The sequence below is a fragment of the Centropristis striata genome, chromosome 9, assembly GCF_030273125.1.
Source record: "Centropristis striata isolate RG_2023a ecotype Rhode Island chromosome 9, C.striata_1.0, whole genome shotgun sequence".
Lineage (NCBI taxonomy): Eukaryota > Metazoa > Chordata > Actinopteri > Perciformes > Serranidae > Centropristis > Centropristis striata.
The window spans coordinates 10627306-10643874 of NC_081525.1; the positions used below are offsets into that span (position 1 = coordinate 10627306).

Sequence of the window (16569 nt, forward strand, 5' to 3'; positions counted from 1 at the left end):
AGGGTTCAAACAGCTGATCAGTCGAATCAGGTGTGTTCTTGATTGGTTGGAACAAAAATCTGCAGCAGCATGGCCTTTTATGGAATAGCTTGGACATGGCTGGCTGAGACGAACTGTCACATGACAAATACTCACTGAAAATCTGTTTACACAGAGCAGAGAGGAGAGGAGAGGACAGGAGAGGCTGTTTACACAGAGCAGAGAGGAGAGGACAGGAGAGGCTGTTTACACAGAGCAGAGAGGAGAGGACAGGAGAGACTGTTTACACAGAGCAGAGAGGAGAGGACAGGAGAGGCTGTTTACACAGAGCAGAGAGGAGAGGACAGGAGAGGCTGGCAACATGACAATACTTCAACATGTATAGCATGTGGAAAACAATATTCATGACACTTGTTGCCACTTGAAAGAGTGTTGTGTATATAAATTCCATTTCATTTCTATTAAAAAATAATTTATAAGAGAAATCCAACCTGACATTTTTATACTATACTTTTATAGATTTATAGAGATTTTATATACTGTAGTGAAATACAAGGCAACAGTTGGAGTTCAGAGGGTTAACAGGTAAAAGCTCTCAACTGGCGAAAGATGATTGATGCAAGACTTGTGTACTTGTTTACATCTTTCGGGTGGTCAATCATTTACATGTTTGTCCAGCCATCACACATCACTTCCAGTTAACTGAAGCTTTACTGGCAAGAGGTCACACACACACACACACACACACACACACACACTGTCCTTTGGTCTGATCTGGGCTGAGTATGGAAACTTCATCATGGCTTTATTTTAATGTATTATTTTGTTTCCTCACGATAATACAATTCTCCATGCAGGAGATAATGTACACATTTTGTAACTGTGAAGAGTGGATTTACAGGATACTGTGTACAGAACAGTAATGGAAGATGAACTCAGAGTTCTGCATTCAAAATGCTACGTATGTAAAACAAGATAATTACAAATAAAAACAGTATATACTGTGCCCCCAGTAGCAGATATTTAAATATACAACATGATAAGACCGTTAAGACTTATGTTTTGGTCAAGGTGGAGCAAGTTTTAACTACTTTACAAGCTTTTTTGTAGTTTTGATCAGGAGTTCTCAACCTATGGGTCAAGACCCTTCACAGGCTCGGAAGATAAATCTGAAACACAAAAGCAATTTCTATCAATATTTTGACCTCTTTAAGCCTTAAACCGATTCTTAAAAAAACCATCGGAGAAATTTCGAAGGGAAACTTCTCTGAAAGGAGAAACAGTGCCTCTATCACACTCTGCCTTTTAAGTTTAGTGAAGTTTAATCGTCTTCTTCTATGAATATAATTCCAGCTGTTATTTACTGCTGGGTAACTTGGGTAACAAAATCATTTATTTGTTGATTTATATTTTATTATAATCTGAATCTGTTAAGTAACTACTGTTGCTTACCTCATAAGCATTTCCTGATGGTATATTTTCAGGTTCCCCATCTTGTTTTTTTATGTTCATGGTGCATTTGTAATAAGCAACATGCTGTAATAACAACCAATTGCAAGAATAACTTTTTTAGGTCATTTACAGTGCTTTATGATGTGATATAAAGGAAGTTTATACAGCATTATCTACAGCACAACGGAGAGCCAACGCTTCTCTCCAGACGAGCTGACTTGAATCTTCCTCTTAAGAAGTCAAGATTGGACACATACGTCAATATCACCACAAGGTGCCTTTGAGACTTCCCCATTTCCCCCCAAAAAAGTTCAGATTTTCCATTTAATTTCATATTTATTGTATTAAGTAGAGGTTATGCTGTTAGAAATGCATGTTGGTCAAGCTCCTACACTTTTTTTAAGTAACTATAGGCAGATAATGTACATGCTACTGAAGTAGGCGGAGCAGTGTGTGGGACATCCTGCCAAAATCACATACATCCAATGAAAAAAAATAAAATGAAGGAAACACATTTTAGGAGACTTTTCATTGTACTGATATGTGTGTAAATGTTTGGCCATTTATAATAAGACCTCAGAGTTTTGCTCCATTTTCATGATGACTGAGCAATTCTGATGAGGACACCAAAGGCACTTTTTAGTGATATTGACTCACATACGTTACACTCATCACACACAAAGAGGCAGGCCAAGTGATATTGTATGTTTTATTTATATGACCACACACAACAGAGAAGTATAGACACTGGATCAGGACATAACTGGTCTCAGTGTTTACTCTGGTTAATCGTTTACATGTTTGTCCAGCCAGCTCATGTTTATCAAAGTCAGTTGATTAAAAGCAAATAGGTAAGTCCAACTGACCATTAAGACACGTCTGACGCATCTCCACTGTGCTGACAGGTCTTCCTCTGGTACAACTGAACTCAATGACATCATTATGGGATACATACAGCCTCTGGAAATGTGAATATCTGAATCTAATATTGTGGCTCGCCATGATGTGTTTATTGACAGTGCAGGGTTCTGCAAGAGATAACACATAAAAAGCAGTTTTTTAATGGGAGATTTACTGTATACATACTGTATGTATAATCATGCTAGTATTTGATAAAAAATATGAAATTATACATATATATATATATATATATATATATACACACACACAAACACACACACACACACACATATATATATATCTATATATATATATATATAGATATATATATGTATAATATTATATTTTTTTTATCAAATACTAGCATGATTATACATACAGTATGCTGCACGGGAATTTCTGGCCTGAAAACTGCATCATATAGGAAAGCCAGATTGTGTTATTTTATACCTTTTTAGATTGATTAAGAACCCATATGTGACCTGGGGAAATGCAGATACTGCACTTAAACAATGCAGAGGAAGACATAGTATCTACAACACGGACGTGTTCTTTCACCTTACTTGTCCTATTTTTAAGAAAAACAATTACATTGATCCCCACAACATGAAAACATAAATGAAATAGTAACTTACTGAGGCAGGTGATAGATCCAGTCCATTCACCATTGTTGCAGGTTTTGTAAGGCCCACCTGCCATAGTGTAATAATTCTGACAGCTGTATTCAACCCTCTCTCCATGGCTGTATTCGGTTTTACTACTGGTCGTGATGTCTCCATCTATAAGGATTGGTGGTGTTCCACAAGTCAAAGGATCTGAAAGAATGTAAAACAACAACAACAAAAACAACAACAGAAAAAACATACACAAAATTTTTAAAAGTCATGGAAGTTTTAATGTCCAGGTCTTGTTCAAACCCCCTTTAAAGAGGTAAATTGAATTTTATTATTATTTTAAATTTATAGTTGAATTAACATGAGAAAAATGTCTTAAGTTAGTTTTTTTTTTTTAAATGAAATTTAAAACACTAAGAATATCAGCTGAATTCTAAAATATCAGCACTAAGATGTTATGTATGTTAGAAAACAGCAAACAAAACATTTGACAGAGGTATCATCTTTTCATCATTTCTCTAGATAAGGAGAAAGAAGACAAGAAAATAATTGATTTACAGTACCTCCACATGTTGGGAAGTCATGACTCCACTCTCCGTTTGCTAGACATTCAACCTCTGCATTCCCTAGAAGGGTGTCTCTACGATTGGTGCAAGCAAAACGCAACTGCTGTCCTTTTCTCAGTTGATTGTTTGGTAAAGTCCTTGGAGTCATGCGTACGGTGTTTGGCACATCTTTCACTGTGCATTTGTCTGTTTTGAAGAAGAGAATGTGATTAATTCAGGGTCAGGTTTGGACTTGCTTCAAGCTCATGGTGTGAGCAGTACTAGATCGATATTAAAGGGCAATGGAACATATTCTCCATGTTTCATACAAAGCCCTTCAGTTTGCGCTCTGTTCCACTTATGTGCATCCTTTAGTTTTACCACAGCTTGTTTCTGCTGCTCCCTCCTGTGTCTCTTATCTTTAATCAACCATAAAATATTTAGATTTTGTCCTGTCCTAATAGTTTTACTACCGTATATGAGTTGTACTGTCATGAAATATAGAGATTTAGCCTGAAAAGTTGGTTAAATAAAAAATATGAAAATTAAGAGGTGGGCAAAATGAAAATAAATGGGGTTAACCGCCAGTTAAAGTGAACATACCATCGCAAGTTGGAAAGTTGGCATTCCACTCCCCAGTTAGCAAACATTCAATTTCCTGCGGCCCGTCTAGTGGACTTGCATTGTCACATTGAAACTGTAATTTACGTCCAGCCTTGATTGTAATAGTCCCTGGTGGAAGACCAACTGCGCTGACATGAGGAGGCATCGCACCAACTTGACAAGTGATCTCTAGAAAGAATAAAACAAATGTTATTAAATAAAGGCTCAGTGAACAGGGGTTTATGTCCCCCAGGGTTAGGGTTATGTTTTTATGTAGTGACTTTGGTATATTCTATTAAAAAGTATCACATACACATTGTAAACAGAATTCTTATTTAAAGGGTTAACTTCACAAAAAAGATCAGGGCAAATGGTTTAAAATGCAATTGAAGTCAATTTACTTAACCATTGGACTGTCATAACATTGCTATGTTTCAAAGAATATTTACAGTATATAAAATATATCTCCCTAATTTAGATTAGAAAAACTCAAGACTACGATAACTTTTTTATTACTTAAGATCAATTATACATAAATTCTTCTGCCATCTGAAATAGGTGACGATTCAAATAACTGGCTAATATGGTAAATTGGTGTATTTTAAGAGAGAAGCAGTTTTACAAACAGACCATATAGAGCAGGGGTGGGCTACTAATTTTCCCAAGGGTTGCGGGGGCCGTACCAAAACTCTGAACAAAATTCTGCTCAATATTAATTTAACCACTTTATAAAATAGAGTAAATGACCTGGTTTTGAGCTGCTACTGATAAGAATACATGTTATGATAAGACTGTTAATGTCGAGTAAATCAAATACTAGAAAATTTCCTCTGGGGAAATTCTGAAAGGGCCACGGGGGCTACTGCCGGTGTGTGTACACTATGATTAGATTCTTCAGAGATTTCAAACTATGCCCTTTAACCTCAAAATGTGTGTGTGTGTGTGTGTGTGTGTGTGTGAGAGTGAGTGTGTGAAACGTGCATCTGGAGGAGTGTGCGCATTTGCTTACTCGTGCATTTGTGTGTGTGTGTGTAGCGAAAATCGCATAAAGTTACCTGTGTGTGTGTGTGTGTAATTAAAATCACATAAAGTTACCTGTGTGTGTGTGTGTGTGTGTGCGTGTGCGTGCGTGTGTGTTTGAAGCATGTGTATGCATGTGTGAGGAGTGTGCGCGCTTACGCGCACGTGTGTGTGTGTATCTGTAACTATAATCACATCAAAGATCAAAGGCAATCAGATCAAAGCAATCAACAGAATTAACTGACACCTGTTCCGGCACAGTGACAGCAGAGGTGGACAGACTGGAATTTCTGGCCTTGAACAGAAAGCATTTTTGGAAAAACCATAATACCTATCATTGATCCGACTTCACTTTGAGCGTCCTGAGTTCTTCCTGAACGTCTACATATGTTTTTTTTTCTCACAAAAATGAAAAAAAAAAGCTTTGTGAGAGCGATCTAAAAAAGCTGTGTGCCTGTGTGTGTGTGTGTGTGTAGCGAAAATCGCATAAAGTTACCTGTGTGTGTGTGTGTGTGTGTGTGTGTGTGTGTAATTAAAATCACATAAAGTTACCTGTGTGTGCGTGTATGAAGCATGTATATGCATGTGTGAGGAGTGTGCGCACTTTAGTGCATGTGTGTGTGTGAGTATCTGTAACTGTAATCACATCAAAGATCAAAGGCAATCAGATCAAAGCAATCAACAGAATTAACTGCAGCTGTTAATGTTCCGAAAGAGTGACAGCAGAGGTGGACAGACTCGAATTTCTGGCCTCGAACAGAAAGCATTTTTGTCAAAACCATAATACCTATCATTGATCCGACTTCACTTTGAGCGTCCCGAGTTCTTCCTGAACGTCTACATATGATTTTTTTTAAAGAAAAATAAAAAAAATAGCTTTGTTAGAGCGATCTAAAAAACCTGTTCCATCTTCCTTTTTTTCGAAATCTTCCTACGTTTTTAATATGGGACCCAATGAGGCTGTTGGTGGTTTTGGTGGCGCATCTTTGCATCGTACACCCAAACTATAGCTCTGACAGCTTTACCAGAGGATTGTGAGTGAGAAGACAAATTTTCCTACATTTCTATGTATAAATTATTTCTGTAGAGTGGAATTTGCGGCCTGGAGCGCAGTTTTCAAATTTCTTTTTTGACAGTTTTACCTCTCCCTCTACACTCTGAGTGATAACATCACACACTCTGACACGAACATTCCGTGCAATACACACCCATTATAATCTCAGAATTTCTCCAAAAATGATCATGGTCATTGAACAGGGATTGATAAAAAAACTATATGACCTATCGAAATGTGGATTAATACACCGATACACAAGACTTGTGTCTACTGTTTAAAGTTTAAATGGAGTCTCTAGGTGAAATTATGCCAGAGAAGTAGACGTTTAAAAATCTCCAATTATTGTTCTTTTTCGCTAATTTTTTTTCGGCCGTCCCATTCACTTGAATGCAAAATTTTGTGCAGTTTTTCGCGACTTACGTCGTGAAAAATTCATATTCCATAGAGAAAAGTAATAACACACTGATCCCGATCAAACCACATGATTTGATATATAATTTGTCCTGCAACTCTTCAAATTGTAGGACTAGTAGCGGGACGAAATTGCGTCCGGAAGAGGAAGAAGAAAAAATCCACAGTATAACAGTAGTGCTTGGGGCTAGCCTGGCTAACACCAGACTAATCACAAATGAGATTAGTCTGGAAATCAGGTATTCATTTCTCCGTAGAGGAGGCGTGGTTTACGATCCTCCAGAGCCGTTTATTGGGCGCTGCGAATGTCTATCATAAGCGTCTGTAGGTAGCTCTTAGCCAATCGTATCAGTTATACCAGATGACGTATGTAGAGCGACAGAAATTGATGTTTACAAAGCCAGAGTAGCCCATCTCTACTAAAATGCCCAATTCTGCTTCTGCAATGTTTTTCTGCAGCATGTTCTGACTCTGGCTGCTCACAGTCTACCGGCAGTGTTGGTGTGTGTGTGTGTGTGTGTGTGTGTGTGTGTGTGTCTGTGAGAGAGTGTTGCTTGCTGCTTTGCTTCTCCAGTTCTCGCTTTCTGCAAGATTATTTATTTTTACGCCTTATTCCCCCTCATGTCATTCAGCCACACACATTCACTGATTTTATGGGCAATCGACGAGCTGCTGTGGGTTTCTGGGCGGCTCCGCTGTCCCCCAGCTCGCATGCGAGATCAGCAGCGAGCGGTAGTGGGGCTAGTTGGTAGATTAGACTTTGGCCAAATCCTGTCGGAAGCGAGGCTAAAACATCCTTTTTGGTGGTGAAACAGGAGTGTAAAGTCAAACGTTGTTCTTCTTTCAAATAAACTTTGGGTCTAAACTATCTAGAACACTGCCTACATCTACGTAGATCCAAAGAGAGCTTCGCGTTTGCTGCAGCCATGTTGGATCCGTAAGAAAACTACAAAACTACAAGCTTCCGTCTGTCCAATAGTACGCGTCATCCTCTCGCCGTCCCTCCACGTTCTGTGATTGGATCCCTAAAACAGGGCTAAGAATCGGCCATAGATTCCAGACTGTCTGCAGGTTCGAAATGAATTCAAGCGTGCAAGGCAGTATGGGTATACCCAGGCTAGAACGGGACATGAACCGAACTTCTTTGGAGAGTCCAATTTGTCCTTTGACCCCTGACCCCTCCCGTTCTTACTCCGAGCTCCACATGTGGAGTTTAACGCTTGTTTGTCACCTGATTTCACATTGGAGTTAGTTGAAAACCTGACGCATCTTATAGAGACACTGTTTGTTTCATATCAAGGTCAGAGATGTACAATGGCAACATTTTTTTCTGTCCACTGGGCTGTTTTGACCTATTTCTTTGGATTCACCAGTAGTTATTCAGGGTTAGAGTTAGAAGAGTTAAGTGTAGAACAAAAAGCCATTTGACTTACGGCTGCACGTTCCCTGTTCGACTGCCAGCCAGCCCTCGCTTGTGCATACGTATTTGATGTTTGGACCTGATTTTTTGTAACCAGGTTCACAAGTGAAATGTATCACATGTCCGCCTTGGTACTCTGCTCTTTTGGTTTCCTCTGAAACGTGGGCATGAGGAACATCCGGGAGGGTTGGACATGCTAACAAACGACAGAGGACAAGAAGAGGAGATAACACACAATGTCACATATGATCAGAGTTGGAAGAAGTATTCAGATCTCTTACTTTAGTAAAAGTACTAATACCACACTGTGAAATTACTCCAATACAAGTTAAAGTCCTGCATTCAAAGCTTATTGGAGTAAAACTTCAAAAGTAACAGCATCAAAATGTACTTAAAGTATCAAAAGTAAAAGTCCTTGTTATGCAAAATGGACCCACTCAGAATGTTTTGTGTATTCTAAATATATTATTATTGATGCATTTATGGAAGCAGCATTGTAATGTTGTCTGGTGTGGCTATTTTTGATGACTTAATAAACTGTTTAGTGGTTTAATTCATAAAAGTTTGTAATCACTTTAAATGCATCATGTTTTTTATGTTAAATCTTGACCTGAAAAATAACTAAAGCTGTCAACTAAATGTAGTGGAGGAAAAAAGTATAATATTTGCCTCAAAATGTAGTGGAGTAGAAGTATAAAGTTACATAAAATGGAAATACTCAAGTAAAGTACAAGTACCTCAAAATTAAGTAGATGTACTTGGTTCCATTCCAGCATTGAAATCATACAATAGTTTGTGTTTGCAACGCTCCTGTTCAATCACCCAGTGACTTACGGCTGCACGTTCCCTGTCCGATTGACAGCCAGCCCTCGCTCGAGCATACATATCTGATGCTTGTTCCTGATATTTTGGAACCAGGTTCACAAGTGAAATGTATCATATGTCCGCCTTGGTACTCTGCTCTTTTGGTGTCCTCTGAAACGTGGGCATGAGGAACATCCGGGAGGGTTGGACATGCTAACAAACAACGACAACCAGAAACCAATAACCACAACACTGAAAACAATAAAACATTTAAATATTGTTGACAACATTAAAAATAAAAGAATGACTTGCAAAGGAAAAAACAAAAAAATCAACTCCAGGGATATGTCAGTATGCTGTCGTAGACCACATGACCTGGTCTCTGCCCAAACAGCAGTACTTTTAAACTTGTGAAAATTAACTCTTGTGTTGTCTTAACTTTCTGTATACACCACTTGTACTAAAGGTAAAAAAAATGCCCCACCTTTACTTAAACCTCTTAAATAAAAGCAGCTTGATTTTTGAATTTTAAAATCCAAATCTGTTTTGCATGAAGAAACAACCTGTCATCCATCACAAACGTTGTGAATTTCTAGGGTTTTCCCTCTTACGGTGCAGTAAGAGTACACCTGTCAAAATTGGTTAACCCTTTCACTAAAGTAGGGTTCATTTTTATTATTTTTTGCTCCACTCAAAGAGCAGCACATCATTTTCTCTGTATTCTCGGATAGGGCCGGGCACATTACCAATTTCAATCTCGGGTACAGTACATGCTATCTTTGATGGAGAACATTTCTTCATGACAACTGACAGTTTTTGGACATACTATATTATTGTGTTGTTGTTTTTTGGGACATACAATGCTTTAACAAACTACACTATGATCTTTTTTTGTTGACTTTTTTTCAACATACTTTACTATGGCATTTTTTCCTCATAGTGTTGGACATACTATATTTATTACTATACTATTACTGTTATCAATGCACTATTCTATGCTGTTTTTGGTAATTAATTAATATGGTGTTTTTATTATCTTTTTGTAAATACTATACTATGACTATGATAAAAGTGCCAATCTCCAAATTACAGTATGACCATTTCTTGACTTTTTTAGATCATGTATTTACAAAGTACTATATTGTGATAGTATTTTTTAATTACAGTTTTGCAACATACTATGACTTTGTTGATCACATTTGAGTGTTTTCTAACTCTAGCAGTAAAACAATGAAGAAAACAAGATCTGACATTCTTACCGATCTGTTGAAAAGATTTGTCAACGTTCAGCAGCAGGAAAAAAAGCCAAAGCAGGTAAAAGAGTCTCATTGTGAAGTTGTAACTGCTTTATCCAGGAATCAGTCCCTTTGTGGCTGAGTTGGGGTTTTTCCACTGAGAGCTATTCAGATCAAAGTCTGCAATGAAAACCTCCTCCCCTCCAAAACACACAAACATTTCTTAGTACTTAAAACAAACATGAATCAGAACAAATGCAAATCCATTACATTATGAAATAACAGAATGGTAAAACAAGAACCACTCAAGTTTGCTTTGAAAATAGTTTAAAACTGTTAATACAAATATATTTGGTTCAAAATTTAACAAAACAACAAATGAGATAAGAAATTAAAATAAATCCAAATAAACAATCATTTTTCCTAAAAATTATTTGAATTTGGACTGGTCTCCAGACTGTACACAGGGCTGACACATAAAGACAGACAAACATTCATGCTCTCATTCACTCCTACGGGCAATTTAGAGTAAAAAAAATTGACCTACTATAGAATGACTTTCTTCATGTTTTGGACATCCCATAATATAGTGTTTTACTGTAATTTCTGGTCATATTATGCTCTAATATGTATCAACAGACTATAATTGACCCATTTGAAGCATTTTCAGGCATTTTAAAATTTGCCTGTTTTTTAGTCATATAATGATGTTTTTTTTGTTTGTTTTTTCCTCCACTATTTTAGGACAACATATAATACTACATGTATCATCAGAGTATAATTGACCCATTTTATGCATTTTAAGGCATTTTTGAAATTTGACAATTTGGACTTTTTTTGAGGGGTTCATTTTTGGACATCCTATAATATGGGGTTTTTCTGTCATATCTGGCCAAATTATGCTCTAATATGTATCAACAGACTATGATAGACCAATTTAAGCATTTTAAAATTCGACCATTTTTGACAAAAGTCAACATACGTTAGTCTGACTTTTTTCCATTTTTGGACATCGCATAATATGGTGTTTTTCTCTGAACCCTCGACTGCTGCGACCGAACCCGGCTGACCTCTGGGTCGACCAGCCGCCTGCTGAACAGAGTTAGACCCATGAGCATTGATTGATAGATACTGTAAATCTGTTTTGTCCTTAATGAAAAAAAAAATGCTTGCATATATTATAGTTTAATGCAACATAATATTCTGCTCCTCTGGGACACTATGAAGACATGATTGATTTTGCTGAGACCAGGCATGTCCAAACTATTCCTGAAAGGGCCATGTGGCTGCAGGTTTTCCTTCCAACCAAGCAGAAGCACAACATGCACGGGTCATGTAATCAACTGATCTCAGGGTTCAAACAGGTGATCAGTCGAATCAGGTGTGTTCTTGATTGGTTGGAACAAAAATCTGCAGGCAGCATGGCCCTTTATGGAATAGTTTGGACATGGCTGGCTGAGACGAACTGTCACATGACAAATACTCACTGAAAATCTGTTTACACAGAGCAGAGAGGAGAGGACAGGAGAGGCTGTTTACACAGAGCAGAGAGGAGAGGACAGGAGAGGAGAGGCTGGCAACATGACAATACTTCAACATGTATAGCATGTGGAAAACAATATTCATGACACTTGTTGCCACTTGAAAGAGTGTTGTGTATATAAATTCCATTTAATTTCTATTAAAAAATAATTTATAAGAGAAATCCAACCTGACTTTTTTCTTTTTCTTATGATTTCTGTCATTCTACCTGTGTTATTCTGCACAGACACACACACACACACACGCGCACACACTCTCAATGTCCATTGGTCTGATCTGGACAGAGGAAGGAAACTTCGTCTTGGCTTAATTTGAATTCAATGTTATGTTTCCTCACGATAATACAATTCTCCATGCAGGAGATAATGTACACATTTTGTGTGGATTTACAGGATACTGTGTACAGATCAGTAATGGAAGATGAACTCAGAGTTCTGCATTCAAAATGCTACGTATGTAAAACAAGATAATTACAAGTAAAAACAGTATATACTGTGCCCCCAGTAGCAGATATTTAAATGTACAACATGATAAGACCGTTAATACTTATGTTTTGGTCAAGGTGGAGCAAGTTTTAACTACTTTACAAGCTTTTTTGTAGTTTGGATCAGGAGTTCTCAACCTATGGGTCAAGCCCCTTCACAGGCTCGGAAGATAAATCTGAAACACAAAAGCAATTTCTATCGATATGTTGACCTCTTTAAGCCTTAAACCGATTCTTAAATAAAAACATCGGAGAAGTTTCGAAGGGAAACTTCTCTGAAAGGAGAAACAGTGCCTCAATAACACTCTGACTTTTAAGTTTAGTTAAGTTTAATCTTCAACGATGTGTTTTATTCACTGGTTGAAGAAACACTCACATCTTTTAAAAAGTAAAACTGGTACAGTGAAAAAACATTACAAGTAAAGTTCCAGCATTTAAATCTTACTTCAGTTAAAGTGCATAATCACTGAACAAGAAGGCTCTTTCAGAATAAAATACATGATTATTGACGCATTAACGCAATTTGTACTTAGTACAGAATCATTTATTTGTTGATTTATATTTTATTATAATCTGAATCTGTTAAGTAACTACTGTTGCTCACCTAATAAGCATTTCCTGATGGTATATTTTCAGGTTCCCCATCTTGTTTTTTTATGTTCATGGTGCATTTGTAATAAGCAACATGCTGTAATAACGACCAATTGCAAGTATAACTTTTTTGGGTCATTTACAGTGCTTTATGATGTGATATAAAGGAAGTTTATACAGCATTATCTACATTATCTACTGACTTCCCCATTTCCAGAAAAAAAAAAGTTCAGATTTTCCATTTAATTTCATATTTATTGTATTGAGTAGAGGTTGCATGTTGGTCAAGCTCCCACACTTTTTTTTAAAGTAACTATAGGCAGATAATGTACATGCTCCTGAAGTAGGCGGAGCAGTGTGTGGGACATGCTTCCAAAATCACATACATCCAATGAAAAAAACTGTATAAAATGAAGGAAACACATTTTAGGAGACTTTTCATTCTACTGATATGTGTGTAAATGTTTGGCCATTTATAATAAGACCTCAGAGTTTTGCTCCATTTTCTTGATGACTGAGCAATTCTGATGAGGACACCAAAGGCACTTTATAGTGATATTGACTCACATACGTTACACTCATCACACACAAAGAGGAAGGCCAAGTGATATTGTATGTTTTATTTATATGACCACACACAACAGAGAAGTATAGACACTGGATCAGGACATAACTGGTCTCAGTGTTTACTCTGGTTAATCGTTTATATGTTTGTCCAGCCAGCTCATGTTTATCAAAGTCAGTTGATTAAAAGCTTTTACTCGCAAGTAGGGAAGTCCAACTGACCATTAAGACACGTCTGACGCATCTCCACTGTGCCAACAGGTCTTCCTCTGGTACAACTGAACTCAATGACATCATTATGGGCTGAATACAGCTGAAAGCTTAAATGTCTGAATCTAATATTGTGGCTCGCCATGATGTGTTCATTGGGAGTGCAGGGTTCTGCAAGAGATAACACATAAAAAGCAGTTTATTCATGGGGGATTTACTGTGCAGCATACTATATGTATAATCATGCTAGTATTTGATAAAAAAAATATAAAATTATACATATATATACACATACACACATATACATATATATATATATATGTGTGTGTGTGTATGATATTATATTTTTTTTAATCAAATACTAGCATGATTATACATACAGTATGCTGCACAGGAATTTCTGGCCTGTAAACTGAATCATATAGGAAAGCCAGATTGTGTTATTTTATACCTTTTTTAGATTGATTAAGAACCCATATGTGACCTGGGGAAATGCAGATACTGCACTTAAACAATGCAGAGGAAGACATAGTATCTACAACACGGACGTGTTCTTTCACCTTACTTGTCCTATTTTTAAGAAAAACAATCACATTGATCCCCACAACATGAAAACATAAATGAAATAGTAACTTACTGAGGCAGGTGATAGATCCAGTCCATTCACCATTGTTGCAGGTTTTGTGAGGCCCACCTGCCATAGTGTAATAATTGTGACAGCTGTATTCAACCTTCTCTCCATGGCTGTATTCGGTTTTACTACTGGTCGTGACGTCTCCATCCTCAAGGTATGGTGGTGTTCCACAAGTCAAAGGATCTGAAAGAATGTAAAACAACAACAACAAAAAAAAAAAAAACAGAAAAAACATGCACAACATTTTTAAAAGTCATGGAAGTTTTAATGTCCAGGTCTTGTTCAAACCCCCTTTGAAAGAGGTAAATTTAATTTTATTATTATTTTAAATTTATAGTTGAATTAACATTAGGATGAGAAAAATGTCTTAAGTTAGTTTTTTTTTTTAAATGAAACTTAAAACACTAAGAATATCAGCTGAATTCTAAAATATCAGCACTAAGATGTTATGTATGTTAGAAAACAGAGCAAACAAAACATTTGACAGAGGTATCATCTTTTCATCATTTCTCTAGATAAGGAGAAAGAAGACAAGAAAATAATTGATTTACAGTACCTCCACATGTTGGGAAGTCATGACTCCACTCTCCGTTTGCTAGACATTCAACCTTTCTATTCCCCCGAAAGGTGTCGCTAGGATTGTAGCAGCCAAAATACAACATCTCTCCTTTTTTCAGGTAGCGGTTTGATGAACTAATGAATACGTTGTCTGGCACATCTTTCATTGTGCATTTGTCTGTTTTGAAGAAGAGAATGTGATTAATTCAGGGTCAGGTTTGGACTTGCTTCAAGCTCATGGTGTGATCAGTACTAGATCGATATTAAAGGGCAATAGAACAGATTCTCCATGTTTCATACAAAGACCTTCAGTTTGCGCTCTGTTCCACTTATGTACATCCTTTAGTTTTACCACAGCTTGTTTCTGCTGCTCCCTCCTGTGTCTCTTATCTTTAATCAACCATAAAATATTTAGATTTTGTCCTGTCCTAATAGTTTTACTACCGTATATGAGTTGTACTGTCATGAAATATAGAAATTTAGCCTGAAAAGATGGCTAAATATAAAAATATGAAAATTAAGAGGTGGGCAAAATTAAAATAAATAGGCTTAACCGCCAGTTAAAGTGAACATACCACAAGTTGGAAAGTTGGCATTCCACTCCCCAGTTTGCAAACATTCAATTTCTGCAGGCCCGTCTAGTGGACTTGCATTGTCACATTGAAACTGTAATTTACGTCCAGCCTTGATTGTAATAGTCCCTGGTGGAAGACCAACTGCGCTGACATTAGGAGGCATCGCGCCAACTTGACAAGTGATCTCTAGAAAGAATAAAACAAATGTTATTGAATAAAGGCTCAGTGAACAGGGGTTTATGTCCCCCAGGGTTAGGGTTATGTTTTTATGTCGTGACTTCGGTATATTCTATTAAAAAGTATCACATACACATTGTAAACAGAATTCTTATTTAAAGGGTTAACTTCACAAAAGAGATCAGGGCAAATGGTTTAAAAAGCAATTGAAGGCAATGTACTTAACCATTGGACTGTCATAACATTGCTATGTTTCAAAGAATATTTACAGTATATTAAATATATCTCCCTAATTTAAATTAGAAAAACTCAAGACTACGATAACTTTTTCATTACTTAAGATCAATTATACATAAATATGCTGCCATCTGAAATAGGTGACGACTCAAATGACTGGCTATATAATATGGTAAATTGGTGTATTTTAAGAGAGAAGCAGTTTTACAAACAGACCATATAGAGCAGGGGGTGGGCAATTAATTTTCCCAAGGGTTGCGAGGGCCGGACCAAAACTCTGAACTAAATTCTGCTCAATATTAATTTAACCACTTTATAAAATAGAGTAAATGACCTGGTTTTGAGCTGCTACTGATAAGAATACATGTTATGATAAGACTGTTAATGTGGAGTAAATCAAATACTAGAAAATTTCCTCTGGGGAAATTCTGAAAGGGCCACGGGGGCTACTGCCGGTGTGTGTACACTATGATGACATTCTTCAGAGATTTCAAACTATGCCCTTTAACCTCAAAATGTGTGTGTGTGAAACGTGTATCTGGAGGAGTGTGTGCATTTGCTTACGCGCGCATTTGTGTGTGTAGCGAAAATCGCATAAAGCTACCTCTGTGTGTGTGCGTGTGTGTGTGTGTGTGTGTGTGTGTAATTAAAATCACATAAAGTTACCTGTGTGTGTGTGTGTGTGTTTGAAACATGTGTATGCATGTGTGAGGAGTGTGCGCGCTTATGCAAAGATCAAAGGCAATCAGATCAAAGCAATCAACAGAATTAACTGACACCTGTTCCGGCACAGTGACAGCAGAGGTGGACAGACTGGAATTTCTGGCCTCGAACAGGAAGCATTTTTGGCAAAACCATATTATCTATTATTGATCCGACTTCACTTTGAGTGTCCTGAGTTCTTCCTGAACGTCTACATATGTTGTTTTTTTTTTTCACAAAAATGAAAAAATAGCT

At 37.0% G+C, this 16569-nt stretch overlaps 1 protein-coding gene across 3 annotated transcripts in view; it reads right to left on the reverse strand.

Moving 5' to 3' along the window:
* Positions 1 to 2131: 2131 nt before the first annotated feature.
* Positions 2132 to 16569, reverse strand: part of LOC131977782 (complement factor H-related protein 2-like) — a 63593-nt gene continuing 49155 nt past the window's right edge. For 2 of the 3 annotated variants that reach the window (XM_059341213.1, XM_059341214.1), the window contains 6 exons: positions 8836 to 9018; positions 8015 to 8197; positions 4094 to 4282; positions 3509 to 3697; positions 2967 to 3146; positions 2132 to 2459 (listed from right to left, as the gene is read on the reverse strand). In XM_059341213.1, the coding sequence (XP_059197196.1) occupies positions 2269 to 2459; positions 2967 to 3146; positions 3509 to 3697; positions 4094 to 4282; positions 8015 to 8197; positions 8836 to 9018 (1115 nt within the window). In that variant the 3' untranslated portion in view covers positions 2132 to 2268. The remainder of the gene's footprint in view (positions 2460 to 2966; positions 3147 to 3508; positions 3698 to 4093; positions 4283 to 8014; positions 8198 to 8835; positions 9019 to 16569) is intronic. The other variant, XM_059341217.1, reaches the window with a different exon arrangement.